The 20,895-nt window shown below is 38.6% G+C and overlaps 2 protein-coding genes across 2 annotated transcripts in view; both read right to left on the bottom strand.

The window, feature by feature from the left end:
• Positions 1-981: 981 nt before the first annotated feature.
• alkbh5 (alkB homolog 5, RNA demethylase) lies at positions 982-4,956 on the bottom strand. Its single transcript, XM_004065976.4, has 4 exons — positions 3,661-4,956; positions 3,497-3,577; positions 3,294-3,416; positions 982-1,883 (listed from the first exon to the last, which is right to left on the bottom strand). Exons 1-4 carry the CDS (start codon positions 4,380-4,382, stop codon positions 1,724-1,726), a joined length of 1,086 nt encoding a protein of 361 aa, XP_004066024.1. The 5' UTR covers positions 4,383-4,956; the 3' UTR covers positions 982-1,723.
• A 2,587-nt stretch (positions 4,957-7,543) lies between these two features.
• Positions 7,544-20,895, bottom strand: part of LOC101164624 (unconventional myosin-XV-like) — a 50,150-nt gene continuing 36,798 nt past the window's right edge. The window contains exons 46-58 of the mRNA XM_023958435.1: positions 20,521-20,594; positions 16,856-16,938; positions 16,604-16,734; positions 16,423-16,517; positions 14,081-14,158; positions 13,886-13,982; positions 10,741-10,901; positions 10,526-10,659; positions 9,863-9,996; positions 9,246-9,379; positions 9,031-9,171; positions 8,769-8,953; positions 7,544-7,932 (exon numbers count right to left, since the gene is read on the bottom strand). Coding sequence (XP_023814203.1) covers positions 8,852-8,953; positions 9,031-9,171; positions 9,246-9,379; positions 9,863-9,996; positions 10,526-10,659; positions 10,741-10,901; positions 13,886-13,982; positions 14,081-14,158; positions 16,423-16,517; positions 16,604-16,734; positions 16,856-16,938; positions 20,521-20,594 — 1,364 coding nt within the window. The 3' untranslated portion in view covers positions 7,544-7,932; positions 8,769-8,851. The remainder of the gene's footprint in view (positions 7,933-8,768; positions 8,954-9,030; positions 9,172-9,245; positions 9,380-9,862; positions 9,997-10,525; positions 10,660-10,740; positions 10,902-13,885; positions 13,983-14,080; positions 14,159-16,422; positions 16,518-16,603; positions 16,735-16,855; positions 16,939-20,520; positions 20,595-20,895) is intronic.

The raw sequence follows: 20,895 nt of genomic DNA, 5'->3' as shown, positions 1-20,895 counted from the left end.
TTACATTTTAGTTTGTAATGGTGCATCTCAGAATTTATCTCAGCTTTTTCTCATGTGCAAAAGCCAGTTTAAAACCTGTTTTAAGATTTATGCAATTCACCTATTTGATCCCACAAGAATAGGAAATATGTTGCAGGTTTTAAAATAATGCCTTATGGGAGTCTAAACCATGTCAAAAAATGTGCACACTATTTAGATTGTTCTTAGATGGTACAGATTTTTTAAAGCAGTTGCTATTACTGTTAAGACATGTTTCTGGAAGGCCACTAAGACTTATGGCACAGAAACTTGTTTAAAATGTATCATTTTATAGATGTAATTTGAATCTTGGCTTGGTTTTTGTTGTGTTAAAACAGTTATTTGACTGATGCTTTTAGTGGCTTCTCAGGCCAAACATTCTTCAGAAAATGTTAAGGTTCAAGTCAATGAAGGAAAAAAAATAAGCAACTTCACCAAGAAAGTCTTTTAAAAATGTTAAACTGTAAAATGTTTATTTTTAATTTTCAATAAAGGGGAAACATGTTTTTATAATTGGTAAACAAAAGGGTAAAGTGATTCAATTTTTTGATATTCAGAGCCAATCCAGAGCTGGTTTGGTAAACTTAGAAAACCTCATTTTTTTTATTTGGCAACTACATTTACAGCCAAAATATCAGACTATAAAATGTAATGAAAACAGCAGATGGACCAGACTTTCCATGGAAAAAGTCAGTTTAACCGTTCCTTGTTCAGGCGAGTTCTGCATTAGAAGCTTGCTGGTGCTGCTTTTAGAGCGCTGTGTCTTCACTGAGGTTATTTTTGTTTACGTGGAACTCCAGGCCAACTGATCTTCCTTTCCTCTGCCAAATATGGCTGTCTGGCAGCAGGTAATAAGTTTATGTTTACATCGCAAACCATCGATAAAAGAAGGAGCAAAGCAAATGATAAAGGCAAAACAAAGTGCTGGAATCGCTCTCTGACAGTACAAACTTGCACTCAACATGAAGAAAAAAATGGTTTTAATAGAGAACAGCATTGACACAGCTTTTGCTATCATGTAAGATAAAGCAACTTTAGACTCAAAGCAAGAGTGTTGAACAAGACCTGAGTTTCTCATCACTCTGTGAAGCATCCGATGACATTTTAGGCTCCACCAAAACCGGTCGAATCAACACACAGCAAACCGTGTGTCTGTGCGGCAGCTGCTCCTCAAACCGAGACAAAAAGCCTGAACGAAGAGGGAAGATCTAACACTGCTAAGCAAAGGGAGGATATGAAACAAAGGTGTAGAGCAAAAAGAAAACAATCTTTCTCCATGACGGCCCCGGATTAAAGACTATACAGTATTTTGTACAATAGATCATGTTAGATACAACTCAAGTTTGCCTTTGTACATGTCCATACATACATTTTCCTTTTAGCTTCCTCAAGGTCTATACAGTTTGAAGTAGAAAAAAGTCATTAAATTATCTATGAGCACAGGAATAAAGCAAAGTTGTATTGTAGGTAAGCAAAGAGGACTTACTGGGGTGAGTAACTAGTTCTGGTTTTATACGGGAAAAAAATGTCAGTTTATTTCTGCCAACAAATGAATACTTAAATGTTTCCTTCAATGTCTCCTCGTCCACAATGAGATAAAAGAAAATGCTGTGCTCTTGTCCCAAACAAAACCGTTACTAACCAAAGAGAGTTACATTATTGTCACACCAGAAAAATAGGTATTGAGTGTTTATGACAGAAGTGTTCAATGGCGGCTCATTTTGACTTTACGGCCTGAGCTCTCTCTGTGTTCCTCGTGGTCCTGGTCGCGCCTCCAGTAGTTCTCTGAACTGAGGCTGTGGCGATGCTGGCGAGAAATGGACGGACGTCTGTTCTCCTCCTTGTCCATCTCCAGGACTCTTGGCCTGAGAGAGTCACATCTGGATTAATCTTTCACATTCAAACCGCTTTGAAGTCTTCCATAACAGTGACCTTTTACTGTCTGCATGCATATGTAAAAGGCATACGATACATGGCCCTAAATAATGGCTAAAGAATGTCAGATATGCAGTGTTTTTCCAGTCGAGACAGACAAATGTGAAACTTTTATTTGGTCATTTGCTGATCAAAGCAAGAAAGAAAAAAATGTTTTCAACTTGAACAATTAACTTATATTTACTTTAAATATATGTCAAGTTCAATTTATGGTTTTAGATCACACTTATTCAAAAAATAATTGTCAGCTTCTTTTCAGGCAGCGTTAGTCCAAAGTCTGGTTAGATCCAGATACCATCTGCAGGTCAAAGCTACGATTAGCAAATTACTCTGTAGCTAAAAAATGCTGACAGCAGAGACGAATTATTAGACAATAAAATGCTTTGTTGTCTTAAAAAGTACTTTGATTCTGCAAAAAGACTATTTGAATTTCTTTAAGAAAAGTTGGGAAAACAAATGATCAACTCACAAAAACCTCAAATTAGACATGATTTGATAAAAATGTGTTTTGGGAGATTTTAATATGTTCTTGTTGCATCTTTTTTGATGATGGAGGACAAAAAAATGCTTTTTGAAAAAGATTGTAGCTGTGACGTAGAAAATACAATGGGAGGGCCACAAGCTCTGTGCACCACTGCATGCTGACGGATCCACTTGACGACGACTATGTCCGTGTCTTTGCTTCCCTCGTCTGAGCTGGCATCTGACTCAAAACTGTAAGAAGGGACAGCTAAGATATTGCTCGCTGTTTTTGTTGCACTGTTAATGTTAGGTTGGGGGAGAGAGTAAAATGAATGGGGGGCGGGGCTTACGTCATGCCAATGGTCCCGCCCACACGCATTGAATTTCTAATTAACTACTGCAACTCTGCAGAAGCTATCCTACAAAATGAGACAGGTTTTTGGATTTTAGCTAAAAAAACAGCATAATCATAATTAAAAGACCACTGGGAACACGTTTGAAGTAGATCAAAAGATGATTGGAGTGGGACTTTAAATGTTAGTTCAGATTAGACGTGCAGTGTCCGCCTATATTCATAAACCTTTTTGTTCCATTTAGATTCAGAAACAGATTTTAAACCATAATTTGTGTTCAAGTTTTTTCTTTCAAATAAGAGATTAGAGAGTCCTCTGCTACCACGGTTAATGCATTACTTGGCAGCAAATAATAAAATAAAAACCTCAGCAGTTTAGTTTGTCTGCAAAAACTCATCTGATCGTTTTGAAAGTTCTTCTCAATCCTCCTTTTCCGTCTTTGTTCCTCATTTTTGTTGTTTTCATTTCTAAGCATGTCTGCCTGCCATGTGTTTATCCTGGATTCCTAAAAGATGGCTGTCATACCTGTGTGCAGCATCAGGATCCGCTTTGCGATGAGCGCGTTTGGCCTTTAGTGGAGTCGGTCTTCCCTTCAGCGGGGAGTTTAAAGGGCTGTCGGAGTCTACCCGAGGGGCGTCCGGTCTGGTCCTGCCGAAAACGTAGAAACAGTTAAAATAATAATTTCACACAGAGCAAACTCTTGCAGCATTAGAATAAAAAGATTGTACTTTCTGAGGATGATTACTGCACGTCTCTGTTTGATATCCTGGGGGCGAATGCAGTGTGTAATCTCATCGGCCGCATAGCCACTGGAAAAAGAGGGAAACATTCATTTCTACAACTTCAGGGCTGAGCGCTCACAGAAATCTGATGAAATGACAGCTTCAGTCACCTGAGGACGGTGACACTTCCTCTCCTCACAGGAAGGACAAATACTGGTTCAGACACCCGGATTGGTTTGAACTGGAAGCGACAGCCGAAGCAGAGTGCGCTGTCACTGAAGAAGGACACGGAGACGATGGGCCGAGCAAAGATGTGCAGAGGATCTACATGGGACACAATGCAGCCCCCCGGCTGGTAATCATTGATCACAGCGCTGTTTACAAATCCCTCAGGAATCACCCCGTTGGACACCAGCGGCTTAATCACCAACTCGTGCACCCAGCTTGGGATGTCGTCCACCTCTCCTTTGCGGTACAGCCGTTCCTGGCCCGGCCCACGCTTCTCCAGCTGAGCCCCGTACGTGTACCCCTCCCCGAAGAAGTACTTGTTGCGGAGCGGCGCCCTGTCCACCGTGTGCTCGCGGTAAAGTCCAGCCTCCCCGTTTGCGACCACCTCGTCAATCTTCTCCTCGATGCGGGCGCACTCCTCTGAGCTGAAGATGCTCCTCTGCTGGATGCTGCTGCTCACCCGCCGGGCCTCCTGCTCCCGTTGCTCGGCGCTGTCGTCGCTATGCTCGTACTCCTCGTCATCGGACTCCCTGTACTTTCGCTTGCGGTCTTTCCGGCTGCCGTTGCTCGTCCCGTGCGCGTATTTATTTTTGTAGTCGTCTCTGTGTGGAGTCATGGACTTCAGCTTCTCCCTCAGGTCAGAGTATGATCCGCTAGCTGCCATGTCAATTCAAAACTCAGCGCCGCACTGAAAACTAAGCTCCTAGCTTTCTTGATAGCATAGCACCAGTTTGAGAGTCTGGTTAATATAAACGACTGCTTACGTGACCAGTTAAAAAACAAATATATGACCAATAAACTAGCCAAGAAGTTGCGCCTCCCCTATTTCCACAACGAAACTCTGGTGCGACAGCGGATAGATTTTTTTCTACACATTAATGTTTTCTAAGCTGAATATAAATACCGGTTTGATTAAAAAACACGCAGTACAAAACAAACGGTCAGCTAACGGTATTAACCGAGCCGCTCGGTTTTCAAATAGCTAGCAGCTAGCTTACTAGCCTGGCTGGGTCAGTCTGTCGCCGCCTGCAAATACCGACAAAACAAGCAGCGACATTTCACACGTCACTCACAACTTCCTCTACGTTCGAAAGACGATTCCAGTCACATTTCAGGAGCAAATGTCTCAGATGTGTGTCGCTACTTCATTACAAAGCTTAGCTACGGTTAGTTTTTACGCCTTCAATGCGCCTCTGCAAGCCTGAAAATAAACTCGTGTAACCTGCAGAGGAGCTGCGCATGCTCCGCGGTGTTTCGTCACTTTGTGGGCGGGACTACATCCATTTTTGGAAGAGTCTTAAGTCCAGCACTGCTGCTAATTTGGTCTTAGTCACCTTTATGGAGCTGAACAGGACCCTGTCAACTTTCACTTGCGTAAAAACAACGTTCTTTTGAGCAGATAAAGACGTTGTCAAAAGAGTAACAGAACATAACACTTAAGTTTTCCATTTTTAAACTAAAAAACAAAAGTTTGATAACATTTCCAATAATGTTAAATAAAAAAACTGTTATAATCTGCCCCACAAGGGACTGGCCACCGGACAAGTTTGTACCAGCAACTCAGGTGACCCTATAGGACAGGAGTCTTCAACCATCGTCATTTAAAGAGTCATTATTACTGTCTACAACCCAATGAGATACAAAGTCATATGTCACCGTTTAGAAAAATAAGACTCTGGTGTGTATTTACGTTACTGTGACTATTAATATAAATATAAATTAAGTATTGTTTTTTTGCATAAAACTTAAACATAGAGAGGAAATAGCCTTTTGAAAAAAACCTTACAAGGCCAGAAATGATTTAAACAAAAGTCACTTCTAAAGATGGGTGGGATCATATAAGACTTCTCTTCAACCCACTCCTCTTCAAGCACACTGTTTTGTTTTATCTGTCTCTTTTAAACTCTTGTGTTTATTTTTATTTGTTTTTGAAATAAAGAAATAGAAAAATCTGCATCACATAAGATCATCTCATTGCCGCAAATGTAGCACTAGGTAGTGTGATGTCTACAGTGTTATTAAGCACAATTTGTTTTGACTGCTGCTGGTGCACCTCAACCAGAAATTCATAAATCAAAACTAATTGACCCTTACTGTATTTTTCGGATCATGAGGCACACATAAAATCCTTGAGATTTTCAACTATTGGAAATTTGATCTATAGTCCGGGCGGGCCATCTATCTATTTTCTTAAACCTGCTTCATCCTTTTTGGGGTCACAGGGTTACTGGAGCCTATCCTGGCCACTGTTGTGCAACGGCGGGGTAGACCGGTCATCCATCTGTTGCAGAATCAAGCGTGTCTCACGTATGAATTCTGGTTGTGCTCACTGATCTCCAATTGATTTTCTGTACAGAAAATCTGTCAAAATGTTTTAGTACAACTTTGGTAAATTATCAGACTGCACCGCTTGATGGATTGTTGGAGCAATACAGCTAGTCAGGAGCCTTGTGTATTGACACGTACTGTGCTTCAATTGCGCATGAGTCGAATAAAGTGACAGTTCTATTTCACTTGAGTGGGGTTTGATAAATCATTGAATGTATGGGTATCGTACATAACATTCAACAACTACTGTATATATATATCTTTAATGTACTTTTGAGATAATCAACAAATCATTTCTGCTATGCCTCTTCTTTACTTTATTTTTTTGTTGAAGTAAGGGGCTGCCCTATTTGGAAACAACAAATCTGATTGTAGTTTCAAAAATGTATTTAGTTTGTCTAAAAGATACAGAAGAAAAATAACTGCCCCTAATAAAGAGATTCTGAGCGAACACAGGTCTTATTAAACTGAAAAAAGCTGTATTCTTTACAGTTAAATCAATCAATTGTAAATTCAGACAGCTCTATGGTGAGAGCCCATACAGTGCTTGACCAATTTGAACACAACCAATTAGTTATTTATTTAGGTTTTCATGTTGAAGAAAAAAAGTGTGTGTTTACATGCAGGGGAACTAGTCTGAAGCACTTGATGCTCGTTCTTGCCAACATAAGGTGGGGATGGTTTGACTGTCAAAAAAGTGGAAGAAAATTGTAAAAACATAGCTCTTACATTTGGTGGATGGGTATTCTCTGAGGAGTACTCCCTGTTAATGGAAGCACAGACAGTGGGGCAGACTCCACCTCTTCTTCGACCCTGATCGGGATCATGCTGGTAGAAATAAAACAGCAGGCTGTTCCTTTATAGTCACGACCACACTGTCTCTTCCACGAAAGTCAACACAGCCTGTGGATGGAGTTTATGTGACTAGCTGTTATGTCGTCTTTTGCTTAGGAGGTTGTGCCAGCTGTTGATGAATGTTGGTGGCAGACTTTTTTTTTTTGCTTTGATGAGCACACATTTTAGAAAACACGTGACTGAAAGATGTGGAAAAAAGAGCTACACGACTTTATACCACTACTATAAAGAACAACTTAAAGATAGTTTTTTGGTCTGATTTCCCTCATCCCTTTTATCCAAAAACTTGTGCTTGTTGACCCGTCAATGTTCCACTTTGATGGTTTCTCAAAATTCAGTTAGGAAGCACAGTTTTATTTTTCTGTTTGCTTTGTTTTTGAACGGGAGAGACCACTTCCTTCTAAGCCGATACATGTCACTTTGACTTTACATCAATTTCTTTCAAAGAAAACACACACTCACACATTTTGTTAAACAGGGATCACCTGCAGAATGAGGATGCTGAAAAAAGGAAGCCACACCAGTCTAAACAAGTTGTGCTGTGAGAATTCACAACCAAAAAAAAAAAGTTTTTCTTTAGTTATTCTGAATTGATAATTCACTTTTTTGGGGAGAACTAGTGTAAAATAACACTTTGCAGTATTGCTTGCATATAAAAAAGTATGTTTTTATTAACATAACAAACCCATCACGCCTGAACACACAAATTGTTTTTAATACATTATCAAACCTTTAAATGGAGATAAAAAAAAGACAGACCTACTTGAGATCATTTTAAATGTAGACAAATAAAATGGTTGTGTGTGTTATCCCCTTACATCTTCTTTCATTGACTATTGTTGCTTGTAACAGGATAATATGATTCTTCGCACTCAAGCCTCTAAATCTAATCCTGAATATTGTATCCAGTTGACATTTTCTTTGACAGGGTCATCGCACATAAAAAAGCACATCTTCGCACCAGAGTTAGCCAAAGGGACAATTTTTCATCAGTAGTGTCCGGACAGGTGAGAAATTTGTCTCCCTAAAACCTATAAGAAATTAACAACAAAAACACAACATTAACATATGAGATTTAGAGTACATAACAACACTATAAAATGATAAAAACACAATATAAATTGAATTAAAATTAACTTCATGTAAATATAACAGAACAGTACTAACTGATTTTAAACCTAAAAGCAGTAAATATAGATTTTGACTTTAGAAAAAACAATCATAACTTGTAACATGTATTTTTAATATTTCATCAAATTTCTTTTAACCCCTTCCCATGGGACTTTTATTTCTAAATATATAAAAAAATATTCTTCAATAGCTATTTAAGTGGAACCCTGGATTTATTAGTACATTACAAATTTTTACAACATGAAGAGGTTAAGACAAAAGTTGCCCCTAATCTAACTCCTCTAATTCTTTCTTTGTCATAAGTGTGAAATGTTCACAAAAAGCATGTGGGTTTAAAGTTTTAAACCTATTAAATTAAATTAACAATAACAAAAAGTTTTGTTCTAAAATACATTATCCCTGAAACTGCTTTAGAAAAGTACCAGACTTTCACAATTTTCTTTGAAAAGTCTTATGTTATTTTAATAAAATGTTCTTTACAAAAGTGTAGAATGCAACCACACGTTAAAAGATGATCAAATATTTACAATATTTGTATAAAAAAGGGTATATGTCTGTTACAAAACTTTGTAGTGACAAAAGAAAAGGTTTAATAAACACATTTGACGATAGTTGACAACTTTTGCATAAACTGAACAAATCAGAAAAAGTGCAGCTTAAGCGCAGAAGAATGTCACAGAAAACCCCAATTCAAAGTTTTTTAACTGGATTTTCTAAAGGGAAAAGGGGGACTGACCTGACGGTCACCTGGAGCTCAGAAGTCCGACGGTGTGTGTGTGCAGAGCCATTTTTTAGTGTTTGGTAAAGTGTGTGAATGTGCTACAACACAGTGATTTCACTGGGTGGCAGAGTGAGCCTCTTTTCCCGCACAGACATCATGTTTTCCACCTGCATGGCAATAACCCGACACAGCTCCAGGCTCTGTGGACAAAATGACACATGTCTGCTGTGAAGGCTGATGGGTGTGCCCGTGTTCGTTGTGTGTCAGATGTTTGTACCTGCTCAAGCTGCAGCTGGACCACTCGTTGTGCGTTCATGTCTCCCACAGTGATGTCCACGTAGGGGTAACTTGATCCAGCTGTGGGCCTCTGGGTGCGGCTGGACTGCACCTCCGCCAGAGGGACCATAGCCATCAGCTCCTACACCACACAAGTCCAACGTTATCACAGCGATGCAAAACAAGACAGGGAGGAGCGTGTGTGTGGTTCCATACGTGTGTATTTTTGTGGAGGAAGTGGAGGCCATGTTGATTGACAGCTAGGATACAGGGAGCAAAGAAAGTGGTGGAGCTGCTGCTGTGGATGTAGAAGAAAGAGGAGCCAAACATCGGGAACGCGCTGACCAGCCCTGCATGCACAAAAACACAGTTTATTAATCCGAAAATAAAAAAAGATTGATGTATTTGGAAGTGATATGGTAATGATTTATTTCAAGTAATCTATGAAAAAATACAAAAGAAGGCAAATAAAAAAGAGATATACATCAATACGTAGATATATTTGGATGGTTTATCATGACTTGATTGGAATTTTTTTTTTTTTAAAGAGATACACATTGATGGAGATATTATTTTACAATTTTATTACTTTTTCTGGTAAGAATAACACAATAAAGACATTGTATCCTAAAAACTTTTTTATGTTGCTCCCTGTAGAGAAAATCTGCAACATCATCTTCTGCTGATGAATGAACAGAGTGAAAGCAAACCGTTTTATTCCTTAGAGACTTAATGAGTGTGAAGCAAATCTTTTTATCCACTGAAAAGCATTCGGACTGGGGTTACAGGTGGAAACATCTTCCTGTAGAAAGGAAATTGTTCAGTGATCTTACCTAGAAACTGGGCTCTGGCCTGGTGCGGGTTCAGCGCCTGCGCTTGCTGCATGTGCTGCGTCACCATGGTAACCCACTGCTGCGGCTGCTGCTTTTTGAAGAGAGGTGCGGCGATGTACTCGGATAATTCGTGTCTTGAGGAGAGAGCGGAGCAGAAATCCAGTTTTAGATAAACAGAAGTCGGCTTCACTCGGTGATCTCGGACATTTCCCAAAATGCTTTTACACGAGTCAGTGAGCTCTAACGACAACAACAGTTCCTGCAGCGGGGAAGTATGAACAATGTTCGAACCTTTGTAACTTCACAAGTGGAATCCCGTAAGAGTGAAACTTAACAGAATATCATTGGATTTCTCTTGTATAACTGTAATAATGCTTCCACTTGTTTCAATCTCACTTTAAAGAGATGTTTCTTCCTAATATATTGTGCAAATTCCAGGTTTACATAATAATTCTGAGAAAAAAAGGTGGTAATTATATTCAAATGCAGTTATACAGAGAACCACACTGCTTCAGTCAGTTACTGACATCTAAAATACAAAGATTTAACAATTCAGATTTGATTAATTCTCCTCTGAGAGGCTGCTCCTGCTCTGAGCATTCATGCAATCACGAAGATGAGTGAAAATAAGCCTCTATTATGTTGTTGCTGCTGCTTTCTCACATGCTGGGGGTAAAGATGCCGTCTTTAGCTCTGTGCTGCAAAGCTGCCAGTTTGGAGATTTGGTGGAACTGCTGATCGCTGACTTTTCCTTGGGGGAGAACGTTTAGCAGACCTTTGCGGTAGTCTGGTAGGATCTGAGGATTCACACAAAGCAGATTCAATAAGTGAACAGATGCATGAAATGATGCACAACACGCAGAGGGGGCGAAACGCACCTGATTGTACTGCATGGCCACGCAGAGCTCATTTTCAAACCTGAGCGGCTGAGTCCAGATGACTCGTCTGAACCAAAGGCTGTAGCTCGAGTCGACTAACTCGGCCTCTGTGGTCACGTCCAAGATATACTCATGCTTGTTCAGAGGTCGCACATGCTGGCCTGAATCACAGACATGGAAACAAAACTCTTAACCCCATATAACCCTTTGTATCATATCTGATACGTGCATTACTGAGACCCCAATCTCACTAGCATGATCCAAAACTTTTCTTCTTTGTACATGATCAAATCCATGTTTTCTGCTCTGTAGTTCATCATTGTTCCCCACTAGGAGCAGTAAAAGGCTTTTCCTGATCATTTCAAAATTGCTGCTTCAATGAAATCTCAAAAACACTTTTGGTGGAAAAAAGTTTATCTCATATTCAAAACTTTATGATGAGAATAACTCATTTATTGTTGTGCTTTTTTATGACTACCTGCTGTATTGAAAGAATTCAAAATTTGTTGACAATTTTCTAAATGAAATGGTTACACCATGTCAAATATGAGACAGTGAGTAAATAAGTTGCTTTTTTTCTTGAAAACTCGTGTCAACATCTTTGCATCATAAACTAACATTGTTGTGAGCCAATACTTCCCAAATCAGTCATTGATCTTATGTGATACTATCTATATCTCATCAAAAATTGATAATAGAAAAGCTTTTCGTGGATTTCGTCTAAGGATAAAAAAAACTTCTTAGTTAAAAAATTTAGAATTTGCAGTCCAGTCTTTAGTGTTGTGGGCTATACAGGGTTAAAGCATGTTCAGCATTATAGCCTCGATTTGGCAAAGACATTTTATTAAAGTCGTAGCCATGACCTAAGCAACAAAATGCAATGATATTGAAATGGACTCATAATTAATAATTAAGCAGGATTCACAAAAAACCCTTCATTCCCTTTTAAATTTTAAGCAACCTGAATTGTCATTTATTTGCTGAGTAACTTTTCACTGCAATGTTTGGTTGGTGGTTAAGAATAGACTGAAATTAGTCAAATCCGGATAATAAACACTGCAGGACTGCACACACAGACGTTCTATACAATACAAACCCAAACAATATCCTATAGATTTTGCATTTAAACAAGCCAGACTGTGGAGCAATAAGCAAAATCAGTAATTAGCCTAAAAACAGTCAGACGTGCTCTGAAGTGTCACATTAATGCCTTTTTCTGTCGCAGGCAGCCCGACCTGCTGTGCTGCATATGAGCAAGGCAGCTGCCCGCTGTCATCATGTGGAGATATTGAACCTCCAAACAAGCTTTTCATTTGTTTAAATGAGAAAAAAATAATAGCCTTTAAGCCTTTTGTTCATACGATAAAACAGACAGAAACAACGGTTTGTTGGGGAGCTAATGCCAGAATTTAGTCTAAACGTCTTTATTTATTAATAAGTGTAATGTTGGCATGTTTTAATATTTTAACCAATTTACAACATTAAAATTAATTTTGTGATTGATCAATTCTCAGAAATGTTGTGGCATTGCTAGTATTTAGTCCATGTAATACTAAGCATATAAAAAGAAGCTACTCTTTGCTTTCTTTTGCCTCAACTCTTAGTTTTAAGCATTTTTTACCTACCTTTTTGATCTAATAATTTATCTTTATAACCATTTTTTAAGCAAATGTTGATATCAATTTTTTAGTAGAACCCCATCTCCTTTTTGGTACACCTTTTCTTTTATTACCCCAAAATTCTACAATCAGCTTGAAACAGTACACACACAAAAAAACTAAATTCTAAGTGGAAGATTTTGTCCTTTTTTTCTTCAGGAAAAATCCCCCAAAATTGAGAACAAACCATCTTTATGCTTTATAACGCAAAATCAAAAGTGTAGAGAAGAAGTGTAGAGATAAATAAAAAGAAACCAAAGCAAAATATTTAAAAAAAACTACTCAAACCTTCACTAAAGTATACTAAATGATCCAATGATTTACTGTATTTCAAGGTTTATCCCAATTATGTTTCATAAAAGTTAGTTTTTAAACCATAAATTCAAATCTAATGCTTTTGTAACCTTTGTGTTTGAAATAAAACTCTACTAAGTGTACTGGAGTCATTACTGTGTCATTTTAAACAGGCTGATGTGATTGGCTCTCGCACCGGTGCATGTGGAGTTTAGTAAGGGTTAAACCCTCGATTGAATTATTAAGCTAAATGCTTTTGAGTACAAGCCATAAGGGACAATTTTCTGACATTGTCTGTGTTTTATCCAGCGGCTGCTGGAAACCTGATAAAAGAAAAGCTGCAGGAATGAACCTCAGAGCTCCTGTTTTATCTGAACATTGATTTCTACTCCAGAAACAGCATTTTAGAGCTGACATTTACTCAAAAACAAACACACTGCTGTAGATTTACAGCATTCTCTTTTCAGACATTATTAGGCAGAAAAGGTATATTTTTTTACCATGGGATGTTTCAACTACGGCGCGCTTCATACCAGCTCTTTCTCCAAGACTACGACTTGTTTCAGCTTTTTATCTACCATTAATGAACTTGTAGCGAGCACTAAATGTGGTTTGAAAGCATCTTGTTGAAATATTTGCTGCTATTTTGTTAAAACCATAATCAGGGATGGCAGCACATTTCGTTTTACCAGCCCCTCGGTATATTGCACTAATATATATGGAAATTAATGCACATATAATTCATTTTTATTCAAAGTGACTTGCAGATGAGGTACAAAGCAAGCATAACACGGAGAACTTACACTTATAACATTAAGAGGAATTGGAAAAAGGTCTGAGCTTGGGAGGGCATTAGAAGCTGCAGTGGAGTTTAAACATTTTTTTTTTAATGACGGAAGTGCGGCTGCTGTGAGCTCACAGTCAGGTAGCTGGTTCCATCAAGAGATCACAAAAAATAACTGCATTTAGCAGAATAAAAGTCTTTTGTTTGCACTTTTATTTCTTTAGCTGATTTTAATCATACTGTTTTACTTGTTTTTATTTTCATTTTGCTGTCTTTATTTAAAGCACTTGTGTCTGAATAGTCCTTTTTTTACAAATAAACTTGCCTTGGCCTTTTTTTTTAGTGTGTGAGATCCTGTTTAACAGGAGGTTTGATTTTCATGTCTGAGGTAAGATTTGGATTAACGCACCTCTATTGGTCACCAAAAATATGGCATATTCCTCCATGGCCTCCAGTCTGTGTAAGCCCATCTCATAGCACAGCTCCTCCACTGCCTCCAGGGCAACCTGAACCACATGGCGGTGCAGAATAAGGCGTTGAACGTCACCGTAACATCCTCACCCTCGTGCACATCAGTGGGGTGCAGCTGAGGTTAAACACTTACAGTGCAAGTCTTGATTTTTACGTGGCGCTCAATGCCTCCTGGGAAAAGAAACAGCTGACGTTTGGAACTGCGTCCTGCCTGAGGAAATAATCAAAAGCATTTAAGAAAAAAAGTGTCAACAAACTGAACAGGAATCAATTTGAAGAATTTGTATAATAATCTAAATATGCACAGCTCTGTGTATGAATTCAATTTCATGAAAATACTAAATCTACCACATTTTTTATGAAAACATTTTTTCCCAAACCTAAAATAAATTTTTAAACAAAATTTTTATTTTTTTTATTTAAAATTTAACATGCAAGTTTTCCATTTTGTAGTGGAATACGTGCAGATTTTCTCTCTCTGAGAAAACGTATTAATCTTTTTAAATTTTGGATCTAAAATTGCATTAAAAGCTGATGAACAACAAAGGAGTTCCATAGATTCTTACAAAAAATCAATAAAAAAGACAAAAATTAAAAAGCTGTTTTCTTACTATAAAGTGACAAGACAAACTATTTTTCAGTTTAAGGTAGTTAAAAAATGTTTAAGAAAGCTGCAAAGATGTGGACCTTTTAAAGCTTATATTTATACAAAATGCAGTAAAACAGCAACACTTTGTGAAAATAATAAAAAAATGTACAACTAAAAGACAAAAATTTAAAATGAATATATTCTTTAAATTTAGGGTGAAACTTACTCCCTCAGTCTCAAGAGAGTTTATGTCTCTTAGCAGGTACTGTGCTTATTGTAGTTTTGTGTGTGCCGACATGCAGCGCCTACAGTCTGCTTCAAGACCCGATATGATGTAAACGGTGTTTTTAACATGTTTCTTGTCGCATTTTTCTGAGCATGGAGGACACATATAAAGAACAATAATTTTCAAATTGTGATTCTGAGTGTTTCTTTATTTAAATCATAGTGAATCAGGAGCAGATGGTAAAAATAAAGTTTGGAAACAATTGTATTTTTGAGGTAGTAAATATGCAGGGTGAGCCACAAGCTTCCCATTCAGCGCTGTTCTGATGTATCCACTTGCAGACAAATAGATTCATGTTAAATAGCTGGATAGGTCCAATAGTGCTCTCTATTTTTGTTGTATTGGTAATGTTAGTCTGGGGTGTGTGAGGGGCTGTTAGCTAGCGGGATTGAGTGTAAACACATGGACGTCGGGAAGTAGGGGCGGGTCTACTCTGCGCCAACGGTCAGAGTAGGCGGCCACACCTTGGTGGCAAATTTCTAATGAACTCCTGGCGTTCTGCAGAAGCTATGTCCCAGAAAACGACTCAAGTTTTTTTTATTAGGGCTAAAAACTGCATAATCATGATTAAAAAACAAACACTACGAACGGTTTACAAATGGATCAATTGATGTGGGACAATAAACACCATTTAAAACTATTTATCTTTCAGAAGTGCAGCTATCACCAGCTAAAAACTCCGATCCATCTTTCACATTACTACTAGTTTGGCATCTTTCTATCAATTTGATGTGTGCTGTAATATTTAATGCATGATCTTTCATGTGAAAATTATCTTCAAGCATTTCTCAGTGGATTTCAGGGTTGAAAGTAAAGCTTTGATAATTTTGTGATATACCAGCTACTGGAAACATGTGCTCTTCTCTTCCTCTTTTACTTCCTGAAAAGGAGCATGAAGTCAACCTTTCCAGCAGCATCCTCGTGAGCTGACATGAGCTCATGGAAATGCTCTGTGTGACCAAACAACCCTGCCTTTGATACAACAGATTCTCCTGGCTCTCTTTCTGTCTTGGCAGACAGACATTTAGCTCTAGCGTTTTTTTTTTTCTCTTCCAACAAAGGTTTTTTTTATGGCAAGACTTCGCTTCGGAGTTTCACAGTAACTCAGTCCCTGGGGAGGAATTTCTTGTAGCAGCCTGTCGTTGAAATTCCAGCAGGGGGGAGACGCTACGTTCAGGTGATCTTTTTCCGTGCAGTGAAATGATCTATCGCAGATCGTTATGAGATCCTTTTACGGACTTCTGGCAGACTAAAAGACATTAAAAAGCTTTTCTTGCAAAACCAAGAGAACATTTTAGTGATATTTCACTGTGAATGCTGAGTCAGAGGAAATTATCTAAAGTTCAGTTCAGTTTTCTTGTTTTTCACTTGAAACACTTTCCTGAAATTTCAATTTTCCTGACCGATGTTTGCTTGTTTAAGTTTGCAGGTAAAAAGTAAACACAACAGCGTTTCAGCTTTTAATGAGGACATCCCTTTCTCCTAATACTTTCTGTCCTAATGAGTCACAGAGGGTCTTTGCGCTGCGGGTGCTTTGATTTATGTAAAACAGGAAGAGATTTGTTGGACTATTGGGGATAAAGAAGAAGGAGGCACTGACCATCATGGCCTTCAGCTCCATGCTGCTGGGTGGGACAAGGCGACCTCCGTGCTGGAAGGTTTTCTTCAGATTCTGCTCGCATGCTTTTGCAATGCCTGAGACATTTTGAAAAGATACACAGAATCACTCCCAGGCGGCTTTGTGTTTTAAGGAGCTGGGGGGAATTTGCACATGTTTTTACCCTGATACTGTGCACCGGTGCTGCGAGAGGCCTGCTGCAGGTATTTCAGCAGAAAGGGCTTGAGAACCTCGGAGCAGCGATGGAACGCCGTCAGGATGTACAGAAGCCTCCAGCCTCGTTGGCAACTATCGCTGCAGAGCACAGGAGCGCACCGACACGCTCAGGATCACAGACTCAGGGACCAAAAAGGAAATGTGCTGTGGGTGCCAGTTTGTGATATGCGGTTCGTTAGTGTGCGGCCAACCGACTTACGGTTTGGAGCTGGTGTTGGCAGTAAGCTGTTTGAGAAGCTGGCAGTAAGCCTCATCCCTCATCAAGGTGAACTCTCCTATCAGCTGAAGGAAGCACAGACACATGCAGGTATTGTCACTCTACACCCAAGGTAGTCTCTCGAGGCCCTCCTTATCTTCAAATGACAATAAGGAGAATCTTTGCAAAACAAACAACAAAACAACTTTTGACTGAGCTTCTAAGAATTACAACTCAGGCTAAAAATAAAAACCCAGAAGACAGAAGGAAAAGGGCAAGGAAAGGGCAAAAAACGACAAGAAAATGGCTTAATATTTGCTCTTGAATCGTCTTTAATTTTAGCCCCACTGACCCCCCCCCCCCCCCCCCCCCATTAAGCAGCTTATTTTCTTCTAGCTGATTCTTATCAAATATGATCCACCTATGCATTTTAATTTGGTTGCACATGTTTGAACAGCTCTTTTTTTCTTTTTGTATGCTTCAAAAGGATGAGCATAACCCAGTCGCCTGTCCTGAGCATGATGAGGATAAAATAGCAAAATATGAGGACTTAAATGAAGGAAAATAACCTTCAGGTTAAAAAAGAGGCTTGTCTTTATCTAACCTTGTCAGACAGAAGTGGATCTCCCTTTAATCACATTTCCTTCTGTCCAATCAAAGGTGATGTATGTGTTACGGCTGTGGCCGTATTTGGTTTTGTTTGCTCTGTCTGTTCTCTGTTTTGTTTATTATTTCTGTCTCAGAGTGGGACCTCTGTGTATTTTTGTGGATCTTTGTGTGTGTATGTCTATGTGTGATTATTTTCAGGTGTGGTGCATGAAGGCGTGGCTCCTATTGGACCCAAGCTGGTGGAGGCAGCCTTCAAAAGCAGCTTGTGGACCTCCAGCCTGTGAGAGGGGAGCTTGGCTGCAACCAGTTGCCACTACAGCAGTGGTTCCCAAACTTTTTCTGCAGGGCCCCCCTTTCTGAAGATTAGAATATTTTTGAGCCCCCCCCACACTGACACAAACATACAAATACTTTGTTTCTAAACTCCACTGCGCCCCCCCCTGCAATACCTCCGTGCCCCCCAGTTTGGGAACCACTGCACTACAGGTTGGCCAGGGGCCTGTTTCAGAAAGGAGGTTCAACCAACTCTGAGGTTAAACTTGAACTCTGAGTTGGTCAATCGAGAGATTAACAACTCTGAGTTTTCTGTTTCAGAGAAGCTGATCGGAGTTAAGTCAATCAATTCTGAGTGGACTGATTCGGAGTTAAGCGTGCGCACCGCTACTATAAGAAGCCATTATCAATGGAGCGCAGATATTACGAGTCACCATGGCAACCGTGGAGAAAAGAGGTCTGCATATTTTTCGCCAGCTGAACTTGACGTGCTGCTGCAGAGTTACAGTGAATATGAGCACATATTCCGGAAAAAAAACAACACCGCTGCATCTGCAAAACAGAGACAGCGTGGGAAAACATAGCTGCTCAAGTTAATGCGTAAGTTTGCATTTAAATCATTGTTATAAAATATTGGCTGTAATAACTTTTTAAATAGCGTAAGGTGTGAAATAGACATGGCGATATTTAGGTGTACTTTTGAAGTGTTATTCTTGGTGTAATTGCATGAAATGCTGCATAGTGTACAGAACCAATCTGGGGGAAAAATGCATTTATTACGTCTGTAATGTTTAGAGGACTTTTTTGTCAACCTTCCCCTCTTGCAAACGTTGGTCAGTTTAATATTAATACATTCAATTGTGTTTTTAAAAGTGAACTTATGTCTACCCTTGTATTGATCAAGTGGTATAGGTTTCTATGGGATTAAGAAAGTAAGCAGTGCTAGCAAATTGTGTTTCCAAAAAGTAATTGCATTACATTAATCTAATTCAATGTCCCTGATTTCATTTTCATGTAGATGCAATCCTGCAGGAATTAAAAGAACATGGCAGCAGCTAATAATGAAGAATAAAAACATAATTCAATCAGGTCAAATTTAAGCATGTCATGGATGTAGGCTTTGTTGACAATATTTGACATATGAAACATCTACATAGCAATACATATCTAATGTTGTTTTCATTGTATATATGTAATTGACTGCAACGAAAAACGGTAACGCTCAAACAAAAACATATGGGGAAATGACAAAAAATCGAGTCTAGGTCTCAAAATCCTTGCACGACGTAAATGTAATTCTCTACGAATTAATGCAGCCTCCTCGTCTATTGGGTCCTCCAAAAAAGGACAAGCCATTCTTGTCACTTGTCTCTGTTTGACGGAAATTTGGGCAATGAAGGTTAAAGCGAAAAATACCGCTTCGTCTTTAAAAAGGGGAGGGGACCGGCAGAAACCTTGAGTTTAGAGAATAAAACCTGCTCCCGACCAGGTTAGGTTCACAGCGTAAGTAACCATGGACACTGACTCCGAGTATAAGTTACCTCTCTTTCAGAAACGGGTTTGACTTACTCTGCTTTCTCTGGTTTAACAAACCTCCCATTCTGAAACGGAAAACCCAGGGTTTCCCTGATTTCAAGGTTAACGCACTCAGAGTTTACACTTAACCTCCTTTCTGAAACAGGCCCCTGGTTGGCCTCCATTTGTTTAGTTTCTCCATTTTTGTTTTGTACTTCACCTGTTTTATGTGTTGTACTTTAGTGTTGTGTTGCAGCATTTTTGAGTGTATTGTGGCTTCTTTGGTTTGGCCAAAACTTGTGAAGTTTGTGCTTTAAGCACATGGTTGTGTTTTTTTAGATGAGAAAAAAAAAACTGTTAACCAAGGAGGGAAACAAGCAAATTACCAAAATTAAACAAAGTTTGTACATATATGTGCCTATATACTGTAAATTAAGGCAGTTTAAGATCAGGCAATACATCCTGGAACTTTAATCAACTAGACTTTTAATAACCAGAAAATCAGCTGTTTGGCAGTATTACTGAGATTAATTTATCATTAAATCATCTACTTTTATTCCTCTTGGTGCTTTTCATATTATTTTAAAAACTGTGCTTATTCTTCTACTCTTCTGTTTCTTAACTATTAAACTTCTAAATGTCAGGTTTATGATGTGATTTTTATTTTCTTTTGTATTTGTATTTTTTAATTGCATTTTTTTTACTTTCTTCTACTCTTGAACTGTTAGGTTTTATTATGTGTGCTACTGACCTCTAGGTCAGATCCCTCTTCAGAAAGAGATCCTGATCTCAAAAGATTGTTATTTTGGTAAATAAAATAGAATAAATTACTATGGAAACAAGACTGCAATAAAAACAAAAAAACTCCTTGATAAATTTCAAAGAATCAGACTTCACACAAATGCTGACACACGGGTATGAAGATATTTAGCATCAGTAAATCCTATTTTTCATCTAAGATGTCAACTTTATTATTTATGAATACTGTAACTAAAAAACCAATAACCTCTTTTTTGAAAAGTGTGTACTAAATAAACATTGGTTCATTTAAGAAATCTGCCACTAACTGTTTTTGTTTAGATTTTTTTTCCTTAATATTGCTAAAAAAAATCCCCAAAACAATGAATAGTCTCTAAGACACACATCTCTTGTTCGGCTGTGTGGTTGTTCTCATGGTCACTACGGGCTTGAAAATCAAGAAAACTGCAACAATCAAAGACAGACGAGGCTCCAGAACACGGCTGAAAGTGAACAACTTGTGAGTGTTTTACCTTAAGAAAAGTGCTGATCACTTCCTGTTCTGTCACACCTCTTAACGGCGAATCCCCCATGAAGCGCATGATGGCTGCACAGATCCCACAAAAGGTCGCACACATTCAGTAATGCCTCAACCAAGTGTTGCAAAAAAAACAACAACTAACATCTGACTTCAGAATCTGGAAAAAGCTCATGTATGTTGATCTGCCATGCATGAGTTAAAATTTTAAAGACCTACTCTGATAAAAAATTGTGTTTTTAACATTGTTTTTGTGGCATTATTTTCTGTTGATGGAGGACACCTTCCTTTATTCAAATCGTGGTGAATCAGGAGCAGAGAATAAAATGCTGTTGAAAAAAAAAGAGCTTATTTTCGACGTAGAAAATAA

This window comes from Oryzias latipes, chromosome 1 (genome assembly GCF_002234675.1).
Source record: "Oryzias latipes chromosome 1, ASM223467v1".
Classification (NCBI taxonomy): Eukaryota; Metazoa; Chordata; class Actinopteri; order Beloniformes; family Adrianichthyidae; genus Oryzias; species Oryzias latipes.
Note: the sequence above shows the minus strand (reverse complement) of the source record. Positions and strands in the feature narration are given on the sequence as shown.